The sequence below is a fragment of the Podarcis gaigeae genome (genome assembly GCF_964106915.1).
Source record: "Podarcis gaigeae genome assembly, chromosome: 9".
NCBI lineage: Eukaryota > Metazoa > Chordata > Lepidosauria > Squamata > Lacertidae > Podarcis > Podarcis gaigeae.
The window spans coordinates 20,363,967-20,387,321 of record NC_139685.1 but is presented as its reverse complement, the minus strand read 5'-3'; the positions used below and the strand labels follow the sequence as shown (position 1 = coordinate 20,387,321).

Sequence of the window (23,355 nt, the reverse complement as noted above, 5' to 3'; positions counted from 1 at the left end):
CAGGCTAGTGTCCCTAGTAGCCAAATTAATGCTGTTGCAGATGCTTAAATCATTTCAACATAGCTATGAACAATGTGAGAAGATGAAAACACAACAGCATTTTCCTAAAATCATTCAGTGTGTGTTAAAAGAACTATGCATTTGCTATCTCATTTTTTATGGGCTGGAAGCTACTTTCCAGAGCAAGTTCAATGATGGTACAGTCATATTATCAGAAAATTCTGAATTTTTCATCAAGTATATCTGCTAAATAAATAGGGCAAGTGTTCTCTTGCTGAGGGTTGCGAGTTAGTGGCGCTTCAATATGCAAGATGTAGTTTTTTGCTAAATAGTCCTTCCCACTGCAGTGCCCAAAATCCACTCCAGAGTTGGAGACACTCCAGGATAGTGTGAGAGATTGTGCAGGTGGTTGCAGAGGGAATGTGGAAATGGGGAGAAATGCCTTCCCTGGTTTCCTCTAGCAGGAGTCCCAGCTAGTTCCCAGTCCCTTCCTCAAACAGTAGAGCCTCTTCTGTTTGCAGAAGCTGCTCTCTGGATTCAGCCCAATAAAAATTCAACATAAATGTAACAGAACTAAAAATAGCAGTTAAAACTGTTCTGCCCAGGGTTAAAAATACTTTGAAGAACCCAGAAAAATAAAGCATGTATCTACCCAGTATCAAAAAGAGAGCATTGAGGAAGGGAAGTGAGCACATGCAGCCCACCTCAGGGTGAGTATTCGACAGACAGCCCTCTTGCGGGTTACCATGTGTCATACTTTAGTCAGCAAGAGCACCCAGAGAGAAGCCTCTGACAATTATCTCAGTGGCCTTGTCTGCACGTCATGATAAGCAGCGGTTTATCTTAAACTACGTTCTAATCCTGAATTTGCCTCTCCCTAGGGGCCATTCTTTCTGATTTATTTCTGGCTTGCTGCTCATTGTTTGCAGACCAGGTTCAGATGACACAATAAGCCATAGTATTGTTTGTCTGAGCCATGTGGAGCCCTGCACAGCAAAGGAAAGACAGGATCACCATTAAACCATGGTTTAAAATAGAGTGTGGTTTATCATGCTGTGTGGCCAGTGAACGAACAGGCTGATATGGAAGTAGGAAGTCAATCAAAACTTAAGTACTTTTTTTTAGTCATGGAAAAATCTACTTAAGTCCTGATTCCAATCGTTTTTAGCTGTGGAAACATTGACAATTTCAGCTGAAATCTGTGGGGAAGGGGGTCTCTGTACACACTGTAAGGGGGGGATCAGTTTTAGCTTTACCTCTATGTAAGCATAGCAGGGACTATGTCCAATTAAACTCAGTGAGAATTGCACTCTTTCCAAAACATATTAAGACCACTAAGCTCTCAGGTTGCAACCATGAATCTAGCACTGGAATGTACTGTGGCACATAAGTTAATAAAGTATAAGAAGTAACTTGTTCACGTGCTCGCCTCGGCAGCACATATACTAAAATTGGAACGATACAGAGAAGATTAGCATGGCCCCTGCGCAAGGATGACACGCAAATTCGTGAAGCGTTCCATATTAGGAAAAAAAGAAGAAGAAGTAACTTGTTCACATACTAGCAGAAATTCTGAACCTTTCTTGATAAATGTTCAGATTTACCTGTTTCATATAAAAAGCAAAAGAAGCACCTGGGATAGCTCAGCTGGAGCATGGTGCTGATAATGCCAAGATCATAGGTTTGATCCCCTAAAGGGCAGCTGCATATTCCTGCATTGGACTTGATGATGCTCAGGGTCCCTTCCAACTGTATGATTCCATGAAGCATGTTGGTCCATGAGGAAAATGCGGCTTGTCCCTAATAATTCCCTCTCTGTAGATTTTCGCTTCACTGAGTTCACATACTGTGGTACCTTGGGTTACAGACTCTGCTAACCCAGAAATAGTACCTCAGGTTAAAAACTTTGCTTCAGGATGAGAACAGAAACCGTGCAGCAGCAGCGTGGCGGCAGCAGGAGGCCCCATTAGCTAAAGTGGTGCTTCAGGTTAAGAACAGTTTCAGGTTAAGAGAAGACCTCCAGAACGAATTAAGTTCTTAACCCGAGGTACCACTGTATACTACACAGGTAATCCCGTAACTTTAGCTATTACTGTCAACAGTAAAGGTCATAATTGCATTACGTAGCATTTGCTTATCAAAGATCAAATCTTTATACTACACAAGAACCAAGGAGGGAGGGACAGAGTTTGTTATTCATTAAACTGTCATGGGTTATGTACAATCTTTGCTCTAGAGAACTTGATATTGCCTCGTTTTGGTTACATTTCCCTACTTGTTCCACTGCCCATCTCCTCTTTGCCTGAACTGGCCTATAAGCCAGGGTATCCCCACAAATGCATAACCACAGGAAAACTACACAAGAGCAGCAGCACACCTCATGCAGCAATTGTTTGGTGCAGATATGCATGCAAGTTACAGCTTTGTGTCCTTAAAAACACCAATGCACACAGAAGTGGAAGCCTTGATCTAGTACACAACACATACCAATCTGTTCATACTCTATTCCCTTATGCTCTCTCTTGGCTTTTTCTCTGCTGCCCCATGAACAGAATTCTGTTCCTCTCAATATGCATTAAGTTTTGTTTCCAATTAATATAAATTTTATTTCCTTTTCGCATCTCCTCTTGCCTTCTATTATGTTTGGGATGTGTATGTTACTTTCTACAGTATTTCCTATTACTTTTCCTATGACAGTCTCTCCCCCAAATAAACAGCCATGTAAAATATGTAATCATGAGGATTTTCATTGCGATTTCTTCTTGCTAAACATTGTTCTAAATGAGGGCTAGCCAACACAGTGCCCTCTGCATGCTGCTAAACTATAAGATTCCCATCATTCCTTACTTATCACAACCTTGCTGGCCTGAGTTGCTGGAAGCAAGTTGTGCAACGACACTTACGGTAGATATCAGCACCTTGGCTTCTCACACTCTATGGTGATTGTGTCCCCTCCTCTTGTAGATGTATCTGTCATTTATTATATATATTCAAACATGCAGTCATTTCCAAGAATGTATTCTGTTCATAAAAATTAACAACTTTATTCTTCCTTAATATGATGAGGCGGGGCTCATGAAGAAGGAAGCTTTTCCAGCATGCTACCAGGAGAAAACAGTCTCAGCCTCCGAGTAAAATCTGCTTAGCAGTAATGTACAGCACAGGTGGGCTATTTATTCTAATACAATTGCTTTATTCAGAAATTGAATTTCAATATTTAAACAGCCGAGGGGAAAAACCTGAAGTCCCAAAGAGTTGTCTGAGGTCACATTATGCAGGTACCTGTTGAAGCGAAGTAGTCTTGAGTCTAGTTAGTGCCTAGAGAACTACCTAGGAATTCTGTGTACAACTTCTTAAGTTTCATGATGGACACAGGATTTAATTAACTCAGCTAAAATAAAATCAGTACCTTAGAGCTGGCTAAAGCATTTTTAGCTACAAAACTGAATTTATTAGGTTAACTTCATATATTATAACAAAACAAACATGTTTGCTGCTAGGAAATGCTTCCATGTGGCGAGGCTAAAACATGGTCCGTGGTCTCTATATAATTTCAAACTATCATGTGTAACATCTCCATGCCAGCTGTGAGGGCTATTAGCATGGGACTTTTCAACAAAATAGTGTCATTCCAGATGGTATTAACTCATGGCTCTTATTTACTTTGCATTTACAGATTAGTAATACAGGAGTGTTCCTTCAAGCAGTAGGGCAGGACCAATCAGTGGGTCATGCAAATCTTATCAGAGGATTACACAGAAGCTGGCAAAGTACCTACATTTTTAATTTGAGCCATTTCACAACTGAATTATATTAATCATTAAAATCTAGCAGACATAAAGTAAAACCTATCTCCTCACATTATGGTACTTCAGTTACTCAACCCTGAACAGTCAGGAAGTATTCTGATCTAGCATTTTACTCTCCAGTGAAAAGCATTGGTTAGTCTTAAAACTTTTCAACATAGTTCACCGGACCATGGTACTACATGCCAAAATCTTACTATTTCTAAAACCTTTCTATATATTCTCAGAGGTGTGCATATGTACTTCTGAATTTTTAATTGATTAAAAAAAATCATATTCAATTTAATTTTGTTATTTGCAGTAACAGTAGTGGAGGATTAACCACATTGTGTATGATAGCATAACTATTTGGACAGTTTAAATTTAGGAAATTGTCATTGGTCAGTTTAACAAAAAATGAATAGGGGAGGAGGGGAAGGAGCTCCACTGAGCAAACCAGAAGCCCCTGCGAAGTGTTTCCGCTGATTGGGCTCTTTAGGAGAATCATGCCTTTTGCTGTATTTTCCACCAACTGGCCATTTCATTCTTTGTAACCATTATGGGGCTTTGTAAATAAAGTAAAACCTCATGATCTAATGCTATTTCCTCATTGTAATTATATTCTGTCTTTGTAATTAAAACTATATCAGATATCTCAAGGCCCAACATAAGAAGAATGTTTCCAGCCACTTCAGTGCAAAACTGAAACAAAAAGGTTTCTTCCACATTCAAAAGTACTGTAGAGACTATAGTTTAGCCCTGTATAAACTGGTGCACTCTATAACATGCCTTTTGTGACAGGAATTTTGAGGTCTTAGATATATGGTAATGTTCATAACCACACGTACATAGATCAGCTCCGGAAGACCAGCCTGGAACCATTTTGATTCCTAAACTGACCAAATGTTTTCTCTGCGAGGTCAAAGTGGGAAACCTCCCCATTGTCTCTTTCCTCACAAATCCTGTCTTAAGGACACATTTAAGATATGAATAGGGTGTGAGCCTGTGACCTGGCCCAGGAACTAAGTATTTATCACTACAAAAGGATGGCTGGGCTCCCCAGGCAATCCAATCAAGTAACCTGCCAGACAAAAGATAAACAACAACAGGAGAAAAACAATATTCAAATTTCTGTTTTAGACCGCCTTTTCTGTGATGTATCTGAGGGGTGGTCTTAGGTTACACCCCTTCTGTGATGTATGTATGATGTTTCTGGGGGTGGTCTTGATCTACAGGATGGGAATTTCAAAAGTCTTTATAAGGCCTTGCATGCCATTTTTCTGGGTCCCTCCTCTCCCTTGCGGGTGAGGGGAGCACCCTGTTGCAAAAGATCAATAAAGATCAAGCTTACTAGCTGCTTCTCTGGTTGGCCTCTGTTATTCTCTCCTACCAATAGGAAACCTATGTAAGGACTCTATATGGGCTCTTGGATACCCCATATGGGAAAAGGGCAATTTTTGTTTACAACACTTTCAATTCAATCAATCCGATCAGCAACCCTGGAAAAAAAAACACCTATACAAAGGGCTGGTTTGCACATAAACCATGCTTTGTAGATGAGCCTCAGTATGCCAAGTGTACTGTTAGGCTCGTGCACTTCCCTTTTCCCTCTGCAGCCAAAGAGGAGGGCTCTGACAAGTTTCCTTTCAGTTTCAAAGAATGCTGGCTTGGTGTTATGTGCGATCCAAAATTTCCAACATATAAGAAACAATAGTTAGTTGTTAAACAAGCTAACTTCATATTTTATAATTTTTTATTTGATTTTCAAAAATATGAACATACAACAAAACCAATTCCAAATCCAAATGTCAAGATTGCTCTGAATCTCCTGACCTCCCTCCATACCTTCCATGGGCCCTATTAATCCTATTTTCAACTGCATATCACTACTTCTCCAATTTTTCTTTCTTTCTAAGTTATCCATACATACTGTTACATTACAAGTGTGTTTAAAATCCTGCCAATGTTTTAAACTGCTTACAATAATCTTGTATATACATTATAAACCTTTCCCATTCTTTTTTAAAAATCTTGTCTTCTTGATTCCTGAGCTTCCCAGTTAATTTTGCCATTTCGGCATCCTCCAGCAACTTGATCTGCAATTCTTCTCTGGTCAAAACAAGCTAACTTCAAACTATGCAAGCATTTCTACACATTTACCTGTGCAGTATCCAATATATGGTACATTACAGGATCAAAATCCAAGACATTTAAAGAACATTACCCTAATTCCAGATACACATTGATAGATTGTGGCTTTTCAATGTTAAGAAAGCAGGTTACAGAATAGGTAAAGGTACCCCTGCCCGTACGGGCCAGTCTTGACAGACTCTGGGGTTGGTGCGCCCATCTCACTCAAGAGGCCGGGGGCCAGCGCTGTCCGGAGACACTTCCGGGTCACGTGGCCAGCGTGACAAAGCTGCATCTGGCGAGCCAGCGCAGCACACGGAATCGCCGTTTACCTTCCCGCCAGTAAGCGGTCCCTATTTATCTACTTGCACCCGGGGGTGCTTTCGAACTGCTAGGTTGGCAGGCGCTGGGACCAAGCAGCGGGAGCGCACCCCGCCACGGGGATTCGAACCGCCGACCTTTCGATCAGCAAGCCCTAGGCGCTGAGGCTTTTACCCACAGCGCCACCTGCGTCCCCTGGTTACAGAATAAGGTAAAGGTAAATGACCCCTGGACGGTTAAGTCCAGTCAGAGGCAACTATGGGGTGTGGCACTTGTCTCACTTTAGGCCGAGAGAGCTGGCGTTTGTCCATAGACAGCTTTCTGGGTCATGTGGCCAGCATGACTAAACCGCTTCTGGCACAACAGAAGCCAGAGCACATGGAAACGGCATTTACCTTCCCACCACAGTGGTACCTATTTATCTACCTGCACTAGTGTGCTTTTGAACTGCTAGGTTGGCAGCAGCTACGGCAGAGCAACGGGAGTTCATCCTGTTGTGCGGATTCGAACCGCCAACCTTCCTATCAGCAAGCCCAAGAGGCTCAGTGGTTTAGACCACAGTGCCACCCGCGTCCATCTGGATTGTAGAATATTCACTGTTTATCCAGACCCTCAAAAAAAAAGTTTATCAGCTTAAAATTTATCAGCTTCAGCACTTCAAAGAAAGAGGAAAAACTAAGAAAATGTCTGAATCTTTCTGTAATATCTATTCAACATAACAATATCCAACATCTTTCCTCTTGGAGGTAAATTATCTTTAGCATTGACAGTAATCATCTGTCTTTCAGATACTGAAACTATCCCATAATCTGCTCCACTGACTGCCGATACGCTTCAAAGGAGTCAACAGTAGCTTGCAGACCTGATCTAAGGGGCAGGGACTGGGAGATAGCCAATGACACAAACTGACACAACTTAGAGAAAATGAGATTTGCTACCAAGGGCAGCTACCGGCAAATGGTACAGAACTAGATAAATGCCTTGGAATCCATGCCATAGGTTACAGCTCATTTCAGGCAAGAAAGAACACATGGTCAAATTTAATAATCAAATATCAGTATACTAAAAGAAACAAAACAATGAAAACATTATCTTCTTTTAACGTATACAGAAATTTGTACCAAGGTCACACCTAAGGAGTATGTGCAGATATTTTGTATAGTGATGTGCACAGCTACATTTTGCTTCCAAGTGCAGCATGAAACTGTAAAGTCCGCTTAGAAAGAGGCAGATTAAATCAGACATTTGCATGGAATAGGACCTTGTGTGATGCACAACACACATTTAAAAGTAGAGCTGTTTCTTCTACTTACAGAGCAATTCAGTAGGTATACTGTTGTGGAAAGCTAAGACAGAGGCTGGATCTAGACACATCGAAAAAGTGTTTCAGTTAAACACATTATAAACTTTATAAAGGGAAATCACAACGTCATCTGGTGTCACAGTATTGTAACGCATATAAAGCTCTTTTTCTCTACGAATGTAGATGAGTCCAGAGAGAATGACAGGCAAATGACAGGGACCTACAGGCCATTGCACTTTTGTCAGTGTAACCTCTGACACAACTCCGTTGAGTTGGAATGATAAGCAGAGAATGACCATGAACATTCCAACTGTTGGACAGCCTCAACTGGTAGTTTTGCATCTCTGATTTCTGTGTTACTCACATAGTATAATAAAGCCATGTTATACACTGTAAAGCAGAGTACCGTTTTATTCACGGTTATTCATTGTTTGTCTGGAAACATTAAAGACTAATGTCTGAACAAAGACATTAAAGCTGCAAGTCCCAAAACCTTTGGTAGGATCAAACATTAGCCATATTCAGAGTAGACCCATACACCAAGTATGACAAATGTTAGATATCACTCACTGTGATGTTCTTTATATCAATATTTATATCAACAGATTTACTAGCAGCAGTACCTGTTGCACCAGCTCTCCAATATAATTGACTTATTTGTCTTATGAGTAAAAATGCTCAAAATAATTGAGTTATCAAGTTCACATCAAGCGCAAGTTACAAGAACAGTGGCCCAAGTTGGGGAATCATATTGAGTAGCAGATAGGTATACATAATACTACTGAACACAACTTAGGAAGAACTATAGTCAAGTAATTTGCATCTATAACTGGCATTTTATCATAATTATATTATTGTGAATGACTAACGCTAAGGCCAACTACACTTGGGGTGAGCCCCCTTTCAGACAGTACCAAAAGGGGTAACAGGAACCATTAATTACATCATAAGGTACATGGCTGAAATTGGTACCACCTGATAAAAAACTTCCTCCTCTGGAATTATATAAATAATTCCACAACAGATATAGCCTCTTTTTTCTTTTACCATATGATGTTTCCTCCCACACCGTCTTTTGAACTTGAACGGGTAATCCTTCAGATACCTGGTCCTAAGCTGTGAAGTGTTGTAAAGGTCAGAAGCAGCACTTTGAATTTGGCCTGGAAAGCATGGGAGCTAATGAAGATGGCAGAAAGTACTGGTATGAAATATCATACTTCATACTTTCCATCATGCTTATCCACACATCCCTGCTAACTAGTGCTGGTGCTGACCTTTAAAGCCCTAAATGGCCTCGGCACAGTATACCTGAAGGAGCATCTTCACCCCCATCATTCAGCCCGAACACTGAGGTCCTCCTCTGAGGGTCTCCTGGCAGTTCCTTCACTATGAGAAGTGAAGTTACAGGGAACCAGGCAGAGGGCCTTCTTGGCAGTGGCACCCTCCCTGTGGAATTACCTCGCATCAGATGTCAAGGAGATGAACTACATAACTTTTAGAAAACATTTGATGGCAGCCCTGTATCGGGTAGTTTTTAATGTCTGATGTTTTTATATGAACTGGAAGCCATCCAGAGTGACTGGGGAAACTCAGCCAGATGGGTGGGGTATAAATAATAAAATTATTATTATTATTATTATTATTATTATTATTATTATTATTAAAGCACATTTAAACTACTGTACTTGCTCAGTTATAAAACTGAGTAAATACCCTTGGAGAGGTCACACTCCCCCAGTCTAAGTTACTTCACAGATTTGCTGTGAAGAGTTTTGAAGCACTTCACATTTTAGAAGTGCTACTGAATATAAGGGGGAAGGAAAGAAAAATAATAAACTACATTAAAGATTGAAATATACATAGCAAATAGCTAAGTAGAATCTATCAAAGTTGCCCATTTGTAAAAGTTAAATGTGACATTTGCTAGTACACTAGTGAAAACAAACTAGTAAAATACCATCCTTTGCTAAGGTTATGAATGAAATAAGGGGATAGCTTATCTGCTAAATATTCTCACTACACAGCTGGTTTAACAGAATGTTCCTGACTCAATGTAAAAAGAATGCTTCAAACTGTTGGCAGAGACACAGCATCCTGAATCTAGGCCGTATGAATGTCACTTCATTGTTGTTAGTGAAAGAAAAAAAGTGCAGCTACAATCAAACCCTAGCCAGCATTGCAACACCATTCTGCCAGTTAAGCAAGCCTTTAAAAAACAACAACAGTGAGATGAAGCAGTGTTTTGAGTATATACATTCAAGCATACATACTCATAGAAGGGATATCATAAAAAACCAAAAGTACATTGGGATTTCCTTTTGTAACAAGAAATCTCATTGATTGAAGTAGCTGGAGACAGTCTCTCAAAATGTAGCTATAGCACTAATTATATACTATTGTCATTCTGTGTAAATTATACAATAGAAAATGCCACACTGTACCCCATTTAAAAGGAACATTTGCATTTAAAAAAGCACTCACTACTGAGCAACCATTAGGAATTTCAGGGAGCTACATTACCACCAAAAGGATTACATTACATATAGTTTTCAAATAAGTAAAATAAGTACTTTGCAATTATAGTGTAATGTACAGAATAGAGCAAATGAATAACCTGGTTTAGAAAATTATAGCCTAAATAAGCATAATAATGCAAAGTATTCAGGATGAGCCAATCCCAGTCTTGAAGAAACCTTCCTGAACTTAATGAAACCAAACTGTTGATATTTTGAATCTCAGATAAACCAAAGAAAAAAAGACTGACCAAATGGAACCATATAGACCCATAATATATTTCAAGGTCACTGGAAGGAGAGATGTCAAGGAAAGTAGAATAAAGCAAAACCAGAAAAAGTGGAATAGTCTTCCTTAATTCTGATAACAAACAGGAAGGATAATGCACAGAATCTTCCGATATTATAGTAGATTGCAAAGGTTAGCACTTTGTTCCAAACCTCATCAAGGCATACTGAGAGGAAGTTGTAGGAAATAAATTGCATCCATTCCAGAAATTATCCACATCTCCCTAAGGTGACCTATCTCACAGCATGAACCAGTACTATGTAATATTTCTTTCTCCACTGCTCATAGAGGAAAGAAACTATTAAGACCTGAAATCCCAGTGATACAGAATACTGTTTTATATCTTAAGAACAGTTCTATTGGACCAGAAAAAAGATCCATCCAGGATAACCCATAAGTGATGACAAGAGGCCTAAATTTATAGGCAGCAGTACAATCAGTAAATAACTTGCCTTTGGGATATACTTATGAGGGGACATATATAATATGGACTATTTAAAGAACCGCAAGCAGCCTCAGCATACATATCAATTCGCAACCCAAAGCATACCTTAAAGAAAATAGCAAAAGTTTCAAATATATGTTTAACACACCTCAAGACAGAATATATATAAATCAGGAACATCTTTCAGTTGTTTCAAATCTCCTTTGGGTTGTTAAAAGGAATACATTTGAGCTTTGTTTGTTCATATACAAACTGAAAGCAGATATTTAAAATGTTACTAGCTTCTACTATAACCATGTATCACTTTTTTATAACCATGTATCACTTTGTTACTGTTTTCAACTTGCTCTGTATACATGATCTGCAATTCTAACATAGCCTGGAACATGTGAATGGTTAAAAATAATCTACTAAGCAACCTGTTGAATGTTTAATGCTATATAACCTACAAGGCTCAATAAGCAATACAAAAATCGGTATTTGAATATATTCAAACAGAATATCATTCGATACAATGTACTGCTGGGGTAAGTTAAATAAAAGGAAATTATATAAAATAAAGAAAAGGAAAAATATTGGAAACAAATTATAATTGATTCTAGAAAAGGAAAGCTTACCTCCAAGTTTTGAAAAAGCTCTTCTTTCTAAGGTTATTTCATGTTGCCATGCAATGGTTATTTGAAAACTGCCAATATATACATCACAGATAACAATACAGAAGTGTCAGACCCATATTCTGTGAACTAAACTATCATCCAAAAGAGATAAACTGAGTCAGAGATTCTAAAACTTTCTGAACTCTGTCCTGACATCTCACGTTGCTGATTTCTACTCTCACCTACTCATACTTAAAAGGGCCAACCACCTCTTGCAAACATGAGAGATCCTTGCATGCAGTCATGTACAAATAGTATGTTGTTGTACAAGAGGATCTGTGAATGAGGGACTAATTTCCAACTTTGTCACCAGAAGAGGATTTCTCTGACAGACTCCTAAAACCATTCACAAAAAAATCTGAACAGCAAAGCAGCAGTTTTTTCTTGATCCCTCTTCCTCTCCAAAATTATGTTTGAACAATTTGTTTCGTGACTGCACTTATGCTGTCAGGGGGCATTCAATTCCTGCTAAAGGGAATGGTAGGCTCCATCTGCTTCAGTATGACAGACATCTCAGGAACCTTTGAGTGACCATACACCCAGGTAGGGGCCCATCCTGTAATTTGGGAATCACCAAGTTAAGGATTAGTGTTTCATGCTTTTTAGCTAGAAACCTACTTTTGCTCACTTGAATTAGTTTGTATAAATGCACAGCAAAAAGCTGGGATTCATCTATATAATGTTTAACAATGAAATTTTCTTTGCTTATTATGGATAAATTACATTGACTAAACAGTTCATTTGTAAGTATGTTAATGTGGAACTTATTTATGGTCTGCAGGCCTCTGATTTTGCTTCAAAAGCATTTTGTGCTGAAGGGAACTATGGAATAGTACTGAGCAGATCTGCTGCAGAGCCTAAGATCTAGAAACTGTCACCTCTATTTTTTGCAAAGAACCGTTCCAAATGAAAGCAAAAAGCCTACCCACCCCCATCTCCCATGCACACACAGAGTTAGAAATTAAAGATAATGTTTTGGAGGGTTTTGCATGGGAACTAGGAAGCAGATATTCTAGTTGCCTGTACTTATCTATCTCTCCCATTTGTCTTACACAAAATACTCTGTCTTTCAGCAGCTTAACATTCAAGAATTAGCATGCAAGGAGGAACACCCATGATGTAGCTGTCTCAGTCAAGATAATATACTTACAGCTGCTGCTCCATGACTTCAGCAGGGATTTAATGTTAATTTCAAAAAGCACAGAATCCTGGAGGCTCAACATCATGTCTCAGAGAGCTGCTGCTGCAGCACCGGCAGCTACAGTTTTGGTGGTATGGCTTTCCTAACAGTCATCCTTTTTTGCTTGCAGGCAACAGAGTTTTGGCCCACAGCATCAGCGCTTCATTACCATGCAGTCTCCGAGTGACGCACAACTATAGTAGAAATGCTGCTGAATGCAGATGAACTCTCCAGTATGGGGGGGGGGGAATAAAAAAAGCTTACACGCTTGTCAAGACAGGATGCCCTTCAGGATCCTCATATTTCTCAGTGCTGACACAAATCAATCCCACACACCAGAAACAAAAATAGAAGAAAGCTATTCAGATATTAGCTGTTAGTTAGTCACCTTGTTGTTAGTAAACACAGGCCAGTGAGAGTTTGGAACTTTAGGTACAATTTATTGCAGGATCTCTAATAAAAAAGGATAGTGGGAAAAAGAACTTTGCCTACTTGCAAACTGAAAATGAAGTATTATGCTCTATTAGATTGTACTCTATTAGACACCAACATCAGGACTGCTGCCCCCCACATAAATATATAGTAATGCATTCTTTCTATTCCAAACAATCTGAACACAAGCACAGACCTCAACATGCCCCTGAAAATGCAGAGTACAACTTCCTGCCTAATCTATTGGAGATTATGACAGCTAATGGAATGGGAGGGGCATTGTAACTGTGCTATGAGCTTTCTAAAAGTACTTAATGCAATATTTCATATCTCATTTCCTAAACAGTGCCCACTTAGGAAAGAAAGAAGTCACAGAAGAGGCAGATACTGTATTTAGTTCACTTCCATACAGTATCAACATTTATTGTTACTTTGTTCCCATAAAAACAGACCAAAGCAATTCTGAAAGAAGGTTAAAATGTAATCATAGATTTCATTTGGCTCCTTGTTTGAGAACTCAGAAAACAATATATTTTTTTCCCCCAAAGTAACTTAAAATACAGCCATGAGGCACTCGATATTACATTGAACAAAAATAATTATAGGCTTCAAAATAAAATCCTTATAACCAAAGCACACATATTTGAAAAATCACAACCAAATGAGGTAGGCAATGCCTAGATGACAAATTATTTGTTTAATAAATTATCAATCCCTACCTTGCTTCTTCCTCCAGAGAATGGAGCAGAAGTAGGTTCAATTATATGGTTAAGAAGAGGCAACAACTTTCCATACAATACCAAAGTTGTGGAACACACTGTCACAGAAAAGGTGACTGCCAATATCTTAAAGCAGTGATGGCAATCCTTCGGTTCATGAACCTAATTTGGCCTGCAAGTTTTCACCCAAGCCATATCCACCAGCCCCACATATGATCTCATATATGTGACATCAAGAGCAGAGTAGGTAAAGACACAGCTCCCTGCAAGGTTTGCAGGCATCAATGGCCAGCAGCACCTGCAAATCCCATAGGCTTTGCCCACATTGTCTGATCTCAAGCCACATGGCCAAAGGAAACTGCTTCAACTGATGGCATGGTGATATTAGATGACTGACAAGTGGGTAGGCCTGGGCGATGTATCATCCAGGACCAGTATAAAGAGCAGACTGCAATGCTGGTGAAACCACCACTGCTCCTGAGTTCCTCTGTTAGCAGCGTCCGCTGGAAGGTGTCAAAAGTTCCTTCCTCCAGCGGGCGCTGCAAGCAGAGGGACTCAGGAGCAGCAGCACTTTCAGCAGCGATATACTGCTGAGTGAAGCTGACATCGCGGTCTGCCTCATACAGCACAGAGAGAGAAACAAGCTGTATTGGCAAGGCATGATACAGCTTGTTCTTTAAACTGCTCAGCTAAGGAAGTGTGCCAGCCTTGCATCAGCCGAGCAGTTAACTGTTTAACTATTACCTGCTGATATTTAGTTTGAGTGTTTACTATTGGATTCTAATGCATTACTGCATATTGCTTTATTTGGTATAACTTGTTTATTTAAAAGTTATTGTATTTTTATATAGGATCTGATTGTTAATATTAATGTTCAATGTTTTTTTATTATTTTTGTGTGTGTTGGAAGCCGCCCAGAGTGGCTGGGGCAACCCAGCCAGACGAGTGGGGTATAAAATAAAAAATAAAAAATAAAATAAGAGCCTTCAGCCCGGCATTGGCTCCAGCGAGCATGCAACAGTATGGGGGCTCCGGGGCTGGCTCAGTTGGGGAGGGAGAACTTTTCCGATCCCCAGCTGAGCTGAGTAAATAAGCTGCATTGTCCCAGCCCACAAGCGCCTGGGTAAAGCACCTTAGCTTCCAAGGTTAGAGCTGGGGCAGTTTCATCTGACACCTTACGGGCAGAGGCCAATGCAGCTGTTTTTTCAATATCGCTGTATACCGCCAAACTGCGATGTTTAGCTGGCGATACACCGTGATGTTGAAAAGCTGATTATCGCCCAGCCCTACAAGTAAGGGGCCGTGGCCATCTGCCAAAAGTAGGGGAGGTCAGGATCTGACCCACCAGCTATAACCAGTTCCTCACCTATTTTCAAGAGAGAAGACACATTTAATGAGATGCATTCAGACTTGAGTGTATCTCTTTACAGCTTTCAGGAACAGTCCCTGAATAGAATCTCACTGTTTAGAGGCAATATACTTCTGATTATCAGATACCTCAGGAAGATAACCATTACCTCTGCCCTGCTTGTGAGCTTCCAGAAGGAACACCCAAGCTTTTGTAATTTAGTTTAGCCTAAATGAAGATTTCTTTATGGCTCTCTGCAAACAGTAATATATGCAACCATGTGAGCAGAGTCCTTCTTCTCAAGTTCCAGGTTATTATTTTGTTCACTTACATAAAGATTAACACTTTGAATGGCCACTATATACCATCATTTCAGACTCAACAGCGTTCTTCTCAAGCCTACTAAGGTCTTTTCCTAAATTAAGACGGCCATTTTTATATTTAGTGCTACAACACCTATTTCTCAATATTATAATGGATGTGAGAAATGGATCTGTTACAGGGGAATAGTCCTACTGCATAAGCAGGGGATATATGACTAATTGTGGGGGTGGGGCAGAGGAATGCATTATCTCCAAAGGAGCAAAATCAGTTTGTTAATTGGTTCTTGGCTTAGTGTGACCAATTGATAAGACACTCTAGGAACTAGAACAACATGCTGAATTATAGCCTCACCTATAGGTGTGGGTTGTTTCTGGCTCTTTTTGTGATTTATTTGTAAACTGCCTTGACACACATGTAAAAGATAAATAATAAATTATGAAATAACAATAAATAAATACAGAATCTCTGGAGAAATCAGTTAATATTTCTACACCTCTACATCACTTTAGTGTGCCTGCCAAAAACATAAATTCAGATAGCAATCAGTTTGGCTACATCAGTCTTAGACTTAGCTACAACTACCATTTACCTATACAGTATGTGTACTAGATGGTTCATTTTAAAAGGGCATAACTCTTCCAGTCATCCTACGACTTGTATGGGATTGCTTGTATTTATCTGGAGGTTATTTGCTAGCACATACAGTTTTTATGGTTAAACCTATTGCCTGGTTGATGCACGTTGCTGAGGCCCCACAACTCCACCACATACTAGCTTTAAAATTTGTCCAGCTCCATTTAAAACACCCTGTTTGTTTGCCTCATAGCTCAGAGGCTGGGCTTCCTTCAGTAAAATCCAGAGTGCTCAAGTATTTCCATATATGTGCAAGCTGCATAAGCCATGAAAAAGTCCATGGCAAGGTAACAGGAGCTGCTACTATCAGATTATAATTAATAGAGATCTGAGCACAACAAAGTTTGAGCCACAGTGGACATAAGATTTAAGATATATTTTTTTAGCATTTCCTAGTAGGTATAGAAACAATTCTGAGGCAGTGGTGCCACTTTATGAAGGTGGACTGTTCTCAGGAAATATACTTTCAAAAGCTTATACATCCCATTTCAGGTATCATGGATGGCAGATAGAGTGGGTTGTCAATAAAATGCACATTGCCAAAGTACAATTGAGGGAATTTCACAATATACTTTACATTACTGTTTGCAGTGTTCCTCAAAAGAGACTTACTGTGAGACACCAACAAAAAGCAATCAGGACTTACAGACTCGGGTTGCTAGCCACACCCTTGCCAATCTGACTAAATTTGTTACCTATCGAGCAGCACTGCCCATAACGGTAGCTGGAAAGATTAGGAATAAGTTTATGTACCTTTGCAACAGCCAGAGGTGGGAGACTACACTGTTAACTGTCCTTGTACTTTGTTTATAATGCTACAGTTGTAACAACTTATGACCAAAACGAATATATTGACTGATATTTTCAAAGAGTACAAGGAGATCAAGAACAGAGACCCAATGTTTGTAGATACTGTTTGTAACTAAAAATGAATCTTAAAAAATAGGTAACGCATCATGCTTAGTTCTTCCCACGGCACCTTCCCTTCATTATTATTTTTACAGATGGCCTTAAGGTTTTTTGCACAAGTAGTCTGAATTTTGAAGACAGTTACCAATGACATCAATCTAAAAGGTGAACAAATCCTTTTAGCATATGTTTTCAGTCCAATATTCCTTTCTAATTAAGCACTACCCTGTTATCTATTTTAAGAAGACCACATCACTATTATCAATTCCATATAATCCTTAAGTACAAAATATTCTTTTTTGCATTTACACAACAGAACAATAATTGGTTGAAGTTGCACAGGTATCTCCCTTTATGAAACAAATAGGAATAAAATTCTGTTTTCTTATTATTGTTACAAGTTTTTGCAAAAGATCAGGTTTTCACCAATACCTATGTCAGTAAGTGCAGGTTATAACCTAAATTCAGCTTTCATAAGACCATCAGCAGCAACTTCCCATTGCATATCAGTAAGCTACTTGTACACAGAACAAGCAGACTAATACTGTACTTATTCAAGTTTACATAACTTTACTACAAATATCGTAACAGGTACAGCTATCTCCTATTAACAAGCCTTTTAAGTTGGGTTATATTTCACATTTAATCATTACCTGTGTCAGACCCCCATCTTCTATTAACATCCCACTGGTAATTCAGCAGTTCTCTGCGTGTGCTAGAAGAGCACTTCATTCCATTATCAGGATACAAAAATAGAAATAAGCAGATAATTTAAAGAGGATTCAGCTGCTGTCTACTATTGTAAAAAGCATGATTGTAGGATACTATAATCTGCATTTCATAAATGCCTACCTCACACAGTTCTGCAATAGTAGTAATGGAAACGATTTGGAGAAATTTCTAATGACATAGCCAGTTGGCGGCATTTAAACAGACCAAATAGAGAATTAATCTTCAACTGTAGGATTAGAGTACTTTATGCCTGTTATCTCAATTGCTCAACCAAGCTAGAGTACATCCAACATAAATGTTGAAAGACCTCTTTCATTTCAGCTGCTGCAGATTGCCACCTGCAGTCTCACTGTGTTACAGTAGCATCACTTCAATCTAACTGATTATCAGTACTTTCAATTTTAACTATGTTTAACAAGAAAACAAAGCTGCCAGTGAACCTCACACTAAATTATTTTTATGTGGAGTGCTGGCTGTGACTCTAAAACTTACACACCCACCCCAGTTCCTTAAATCGAATTAGAGGCAGTTGGTTGCTTGAATTTCAGCAAGTAGAAGATGGTAAATTGAATCAAAGCACAAATACGTCTGCATTTAGCAATAACAAATTTTTAAAAATCACAATGGCTAGACAACACCATGTTCACAAGCATAGCATAAGCTTTTTGAATTCGAGAAGATAGTATGATAAAATTAATGATGCATTAGAGTTACCTGTCCACACCAAAATAAACTTCCCTCCAAATACAGCATTTACTCAAGAACTGATACACACCTCTTTTTCACAGTTAAAGTGATGCATAATTTCTGTCTAGGCCGTTCTACTTAAAATACAAAACATGTTGGCTTCACAAAGCTGCGAAAGTGTAGCAACTGAGCTACAAAATCAAAAATCCCTAGTTCTAATCTTACCTTTTCTTTCTTGGACCATGCTCTCTGCTTCCTTGAGGAAGGACTTCTGGCAAGAGACAGGTCGCACATCCCAGTGGTTGGCAAAAATGTGTTTGCTAAGAGTCTCATGAACCTGATTAGGAGAGCTTTAAACTAAATCCTGAGGGGGAAGGGGAGGCAATATTACAGATGACAGGGGACCACCTGGTACTTGGGATAATAGCTTCATTGATACACAGGAAACTGAAGTGGTGCTACAGAAACTTGCTAATGGGCGAAAAACCTACAATACGACTGGAATGTAGAAATTAAGAGGTATACAGTGGTACCTTGGATTAAGTACTTAATTTGTTCCAGTGGTCCGTTCTTAACCTGAAACTGTTCTTAACCTGAAGCACCACTTTAGCTAATGGGGCCTCCCGCTGTTGCTGCGCCACTGGAACACAATTTCTGTTCTCATCCTGAAGCAAAGTTCTTAACCTGAAGCACTATTTTTGGGTTAGTGGCAGTGGCGTATCGTGGGTTGTCAGCACCCGGGGCAAGGCAAGTAATTTGCACTCCCTAACCCGTGGATTTGCGCCCCCTAACCCGTGGATTTGCGCCCCCTAACCCTAACCCCCAGATGTTGCGCCCGGTGCGGCCGGCCCCCCCTGCACCCCCCACGTTACGCCACTGGTTAGTGGAGCCTGTAACCTGAAGCATATGTAACCTGAAGCATATGTTACCCAAGGTACCACTGTAATCTGTTCAAAAGGAATAGACCAAACAGTAATGGTATAGCAGCATTATATGTAAAGGGTGTGTGCACTTGTGAAAAGATCCATGACCTGCACTGCAGTGGTTGGACTAGATGACCCTTGGGGTCCCTTCCAATTATACAATGCAGTTATTCTATGGCCTGGAGCATGGAAGGCAAGCTGAGAGTATATAGGGAAATATTGTAGGAGAGAAAACAACAGTGACCTTACTGTGGGTGTCTGTTACAGACTTCCAAGCCAGACTGAGGACTTGAATGATGCCTTCCTAGGGTAGATTGCCAAACACTCAAAAAGGAGAGATACTGTAGCCATGAGAGATCTCAACTACCCCAATATCTGTTGGAACTCAAACTTTGCTAAGAATGTAAGGTCCAACAAATTCCTCCATTGCCTCACTGGCAATTTCATTTCTCCAAAGATGGAAGAAGCAACAAGGAGGTCATCTATCTTGGACCTCGGAGTCCTCAAAAACAGGGAGGAACTGATTGACAAAGTGGAAGTACTGGGAACCTTGGGAGGAAGTGATAATGTCCTTGGGTTTCATGATACAGAGGCAAGTATTAGATTACATGAGAGCTCAACAACAGAAGATTTAGTATTGGAAAGTGTCAGTTACCGTATGTTTATTTCAACTGCCTAGAAAGATCATGGTTAATGTGGAAGACTGGAATTTATCATGAGGTTCCTAACATAAACCTGTGCTGCAGTAAGTACTAGATACCTCCCTTCCATATTGTTAAGAATGTTTGCCATTTCAATAGTATATTAAATTCATTTAGACAATAAATGCATTCTTGAGATGTTTTCACAGAAAAGAGAAGAGAAAGCATAGGGGTTTGGTCACCCATATTTTTATAATAGGATGGATTATTTTGGCAAAAGAATGGAGAAAATCTTTGCACCAAATATTAGAAGTATGGAAACCATAAATGTGGAATATTACACTGATGAACAAAATTACTTGCTATAAATTTATCTGGAGAGAAAACCAAAACTACAAACTGGATTACCAGAATCAGTTGAGACTAAAATAAGTAATTATTCAAGCTGTATTAGCTATAATATGAAAAGGAAACAAGGGATGGACTTAAAAATGTGTAACTGGGATTTTACTGGTCCTTATGTTCGACACAATTTAAAATGTTTTATTGTCTGCCATTTTTCAAGCCATACCAAATGACCTCAAATACAGAAAAAGAAACACTCACTGGATTTCACACAGAAATCTCATGCTATGAGGAACAATGTAACCAAACCACCAACTAATTCCACATTTAAGGCTCAAAGTCATCACAAGCTGTCATCCTCAAATGAGGCTTCATACGGGGCTGCCTAGTGGCGGGAGGTGCCTTGGGCTTAGAAATAGCTCCCTCAAGACACCCCTCCAAAAACACCCTCCAGCTCGGAGGGGGGAGGGGGGGCTTCCCAGCCAGGAGACCCCCTCCCCTCCCGAAAATCCCCTTTCCCCCACCAGGAAAATAGGGAGATGAGGACGTGTCCCATGAAAGGAATGAATCGCACTCGCGATCTTGGGGGGAGGCCAAAATGAGATTTACTGTAATAATCTTTCAGGAGACCCACCTACAAAGGACCCATGGAAAATGGTTAATCAATAAAGCCGCTTTGGGCCAATTAAAAAAAAAAAAATGAGGCTTCATACCAAGAAAAAGGGCAGGGAGGAAAAAGACAAAATAGAATAGAAGATTTCAAGCTGAACACAATCAGGCAAGACATGAAGCTGGAACTCAAGCACAAAAATACCCAATAAAGCAATAGGATCATGAGTTGCATCCAACATGGCAAGATTACATCTTTCGCATTAGTCATGCAACATTTCTTTTTACTATATTTACAACAGTCCAGCAAATGTGCAGATATACATTTTAATGGATCTCAATTCTACCCACGAATTGGACAAAATTATCTTTCTACAGTAAACAGTACAGAAACCTTACGATGTCAGAAAACTATTTGCAACATTTTAAAATATCGTGGCCCAACATGGAAAATCTAAGCTGACCAATAAAAACACTTTATTTATATATTACACTTGCCTTGAACTTCAAAAACTTACAGAGATACATACTGTAATTAGGATGCAAAAGATGAATGTCACCTTCTGTAGTCTGCCCTAAGGAGAGCAGGTTGGTACGTGTCATTTTCAGCAGCTTTGGAGAACTTTCACAAATAGTACTTCCAACATCCAAAACAACATCTCCTGACATGACGGAAGGCACCATTTTTTTAAAGAAATCCATGCTTGAGTTTTACCATTCCCAGAACATTGATTAAAGTCTCCAGTTTAGCTGCACGAAGTGCAAGTCCAGGTGCTTGTGCAAACTTCCTTGAAGAGACGCTAAAAGCAGCCTGTGTACTACTTTGCATAATGATGTCATCCCACAACTGGGTGGTGCTCAAACACCAGCAAACCTGCTCCTAACTGGAAAGTTTTAAAGCCATACGTTTCACTGACTGAAACAACTCAGTCATTAGATATACCCCTAAACTGGTAATTAATAAACTAATAAATTTAGCAAAATTATTGCTTTAATGATTCATAAACATGCCATGTGCATAAACACACAGGCATATTTCTATCCAATTAGCTGGAAGTTTTCATTTTATCTTGTAAAGGGAGGAGTATGCATCTGCACTCACCGATAGCAGTTATCACTGTGAAAAGTCTGCCAGTTACCAGTTTCCAACACCACATAGTCTGGATCAGTTCAGTTTGTGACATGACTGAGTAGAAACAGCTTTTTAAAAAAGCTTAGATTATTTGCCTCAAGCGGAATAATGCTAGTGAAGAATTTAAGTCACAAAGCTTTATATAAAAAGGAAGCAGAAATTTGTTTTCTGCAACAGTTCTTTATTCAAAGATGTCATTTATGTGGAAGTAAAGGAAAGACGTGTGCAGCTTTTATTTCTATACCATCTTGATTTTCAAAGGTATTGGCAAAACAGTGTACAACACTACATTATAACAAATTATTTCAACAAAACAGCAACACTGAAGGAGATTTCTTTGAAGAATTTTTCCTAAACATTTCCAGCTCCTTAAGAGATAAGCAGAACTGCAGCAAGATCTATGGCACTCTGACCAGTATATGGAAATGAGCTTATTAAGCACCATTTTTACACAATTAGCTTTTTTATATGTTTTCATGTAAAGCCTTTTTACAAAACTAGCCTTGCTAGCCTTATTTGCTACTATGAATTCTCTCCAATATCCACAATTGGTCTATTCAAGGTAGTTCACTCATAGACAATTAAGGAAATACATGACTTCAGGACTACTATTCTACTCCCCCCAGCCCAACACACACAGAGAGGGTTTTTTACCTTACTTAAAGTTTAGACTATCTGTACTGAGGTTAGATTCAGGCATGCTGGCATCACACTTGAATCATCTCTTAAAAGTGTATGAAAAGTCAGAAAGCAGAAGGAATGAACTGTTTGCTCATACTTTGAATTTGTCAACAAATGATGAATTCAGTGAGGGCAAATTTATAGCAATTTCCTTCCTGCAAGTACACTTCGTTGGTAAATATTGCTAAGAGGAAGCCATAAAAAAAATCAAAATGAAACCATTGCATTAAGCAACAATATATAAGCAACAAATCTGCAAAATGTTCCTTGTTCCATGTAATTGCATTTTTTATTAAATTCATGCTACAGACATATACACATTCAGATACATAGGGGATGGCATCTGAACAAGTTACATTCAGAGTAGACCAACTGAAATCAATGGCATAAATTATTTCATATATAGACACTTACCACCGTTTCAGTCAGAAAGCATCTAACTGGAGTTACAATTGTTGGGATGGCTAGTTGAGCTGAATTTTGTGATACACACCATCACAGAGGAAGACAAGAATTTTAGCTAAGGAGAAATAAAATAAAACTAAATTACTACCTGCACTGAAGTAAGAACATTGCATTTATTCCTTTTATTTTATTTTTAAGGTAACTGCCATCAAA

The 23,355-nt window shown here is 39.2% G+C and overlaps 1 protein-coding gene across 13 annotated transcripts in view; it reads right to left on the bottom strand.

Annotated features, from left to right (window-relative positions):
- FRYL (FRY like transcription coactivator) overlaps positions 1–23,355 on the bottom strand; it is a 149,005-nt gene that overhangs the window by 93,605 nt on the left and 32,045 nt on the right. For 4 of the 13 annotated variants that reach the window (XM_083754768.1, XM_083754774.1, XM_083754773.1 and 1 more), the window contains exon 1: positions 21,455–21,698. The exons of 2 other annotated variants lie outside the window; for them this stretch is intronic. In XM_083754768.1, the coding sequence (XP_083610894.1) occupies positions 21,455–21,626 (172 nt within the window). In that variant the 5' untranslated portion in view covers positions 21,627–21,698. Of the gene's footprint in view, positions 1–12,592; positions 12,610–21,454; positions 21,732–23,151; positions 23,258–23,355 lie in introns of those variants that run through there. 7 more of the 13 variants (XM_083754769.1, XM_083754771.1, XM_083754779.1 and 4 more) reach the window with 5 other exon arrangements.